At 60.1% G+C, this 1560-nt stretch overlaps 1 protein-coding gene across 1 annotated transcript in view; it reads right to left on the bottom strand.

The window, feature by feature from the left end:
- The window catches only part of AP5Z1 (adaptor-related protein complex 5, zeta 1 subunit), a 20551-nt gene that overhangs the window by 9762 nt on the left and 9229 nt on the right, over window positions 1-1560 (bottom strand). Inside the window, exons 7-10 of the mRNA XM_011957007.1 lie at window positions 1495-1555; window positions 1365-1402; window positions 1133-1295; window positions 367-545 (exon numbers count right to left, since the gene is read on the bottom strand). Coding sequence (XP_011812397.1) covers window positions 367-545; window positions 1133-1295; window positions 1365-1402; window positions 1495-1555 — 441 coding nt within the window. The remainder of the gene's footprint in view (window positions 1-366; window positions 546-1132; window positions 1296-1364; window positions 1403-1494; window positions 1556-1560) is intronic.

Raw genomic sequence — 1560 nt, 5'->3', positions numbered from 1 at the left:
TCTCAAAAAAAAAAAAAAAAAAAAAGGCAAATGGCAGCCAAGGGCCCAAGGCACCCGGCAGGTCTCCCGGGGGAGGGATCCAACCAGCCAGCAGCCCTGCCCCAGTGCTGTGAGAACAAACTCACCATCTTGTGGCACTACCCCCTCCCCAAAACCACCACAAGGGAGTTCTTGGACGGCACCATCGTTCACGTGATGCTGCATGGGCACCCCGGACCCCCACCTCACCCTGCACCCTACATTCCAGGCCCGGGACTCACAGGGCTCTACGCTTAGCCGGGACTCACCCTGAACCCCGCTGGAAAGAGGGGAGGAGTCCCAGGCACTTGCGCCCCTGCCCTGGCACCCAGGGACGCCCAGACGTACCTTGAAGAGGTTGGGGAAGCTCAATCTGAGGGTGCCGAGGTGCCCGCCGAACAGCTGGAGGTTGTCCCTGCAGAACTGGACGAACTCAAAGGCCAGCACGGGGCTGTGGAACTGCTCCAACGGGATCCTGGTGAACAGGTGCTGGTAGGCGGCTTCCGAGTCCACTGCAGCTGCCTCCCCTGCAAGACCAGGGCCCGTCGGGGTGCACGTCTGCTGGACGCACGCGTCTTGACCTCACTCTGGCCGTGCTTCTCTGTGGCTGGTTAGGGCCCCTGAGTCTTGGGCCTGCTGTCCAGGACACCAAGGGCTCCAAGGGGTCCTACACCGGGACGCTGGGGAAGCAGCACTCAGTCTCCCTCACCCAGGAACACGGTCAGCTCATGAGTCACACAAACTATGGCACATTCTTTGGAAGGTGCTGGTTCCTAGACTTTCGGGTTTCCCAGGCTAGGGACTCAGTAAAGAGAGTTTCTGTTTATTTCCCTATTTAAAAAATTTAAAAATTACCAACATCTAGCACAGCGATCCATAAAAAATAAATATGAGCTGGGCACGGTGGCTCGTGCCCGTAATCCCAGCACTTTGGGAGGCCAAGGCAGGAGGATCGCTTGAGGCCAGGAGTTCCAGACCAGCCTGGGCAACACAGCAAGACCCCTGTCTCTATTCAATCACAATTAAAAAAAAAAAAGGGAAGAAGAAATCCCATCCTAAAACTAAAGGCAGGCACAGAGCCCCGAGAGTCAGCGCCACCCCGCCCTGGGCTCACCATGGCTCAGGAAGAAGCGGGCGAGGGGCAGCAGCACCCGCACAGAGGCCGGGTCCCCGCGCACCCGCCCGTGCAGGGCCTTCAGGCAGGAGAGGCTTCGGTACAGGAAGGACGGGTCCTGCCGGCACAGCACATCCAGCACCAGCACAGCCTCCACCAGGCACTGTGGGATACGCGCCACATCAGAAGGGCCGAGTCACCGCCTCCCATCCCCCCATCCCCAGCCACTTACAGCTTTCTGCAGGTCGGAGTCCCCCTTCCTCAGGGCCCCTGGAAGGAGGGGAGAAAGTCAGCCGGCTCTGTCTCAGCCTCGGAGCAGCCCAGTGACGGGCAGCTTGTGTCCTGGAAGCTCCAGGCAGGACCAGGAGCAGAGGGGTGGGACAGGCCCCCAGGAGGACTTGAGTGGGACTGAGGCTGAGGGGCCTAGG

The sequence above is a fragment of the Colobus angolensis genome, unplaced genomic scaffold (assembly GCF_000951035.1).
Source record: "Colobus angolensis palliatus isolate OR3802 unplaced genomic scaffold, Cang.pa_1.0 Scaffold43, whole genome shotgun sequence".
NCBI lineage: Eukaryota > Metazoa > Chordata > Mammalia > Primates > Cercopithecidae > Colobus > Colobus angolensis.
This window is presented reverse-complemented; position numbering and strand designations above follow the sequence as displayed.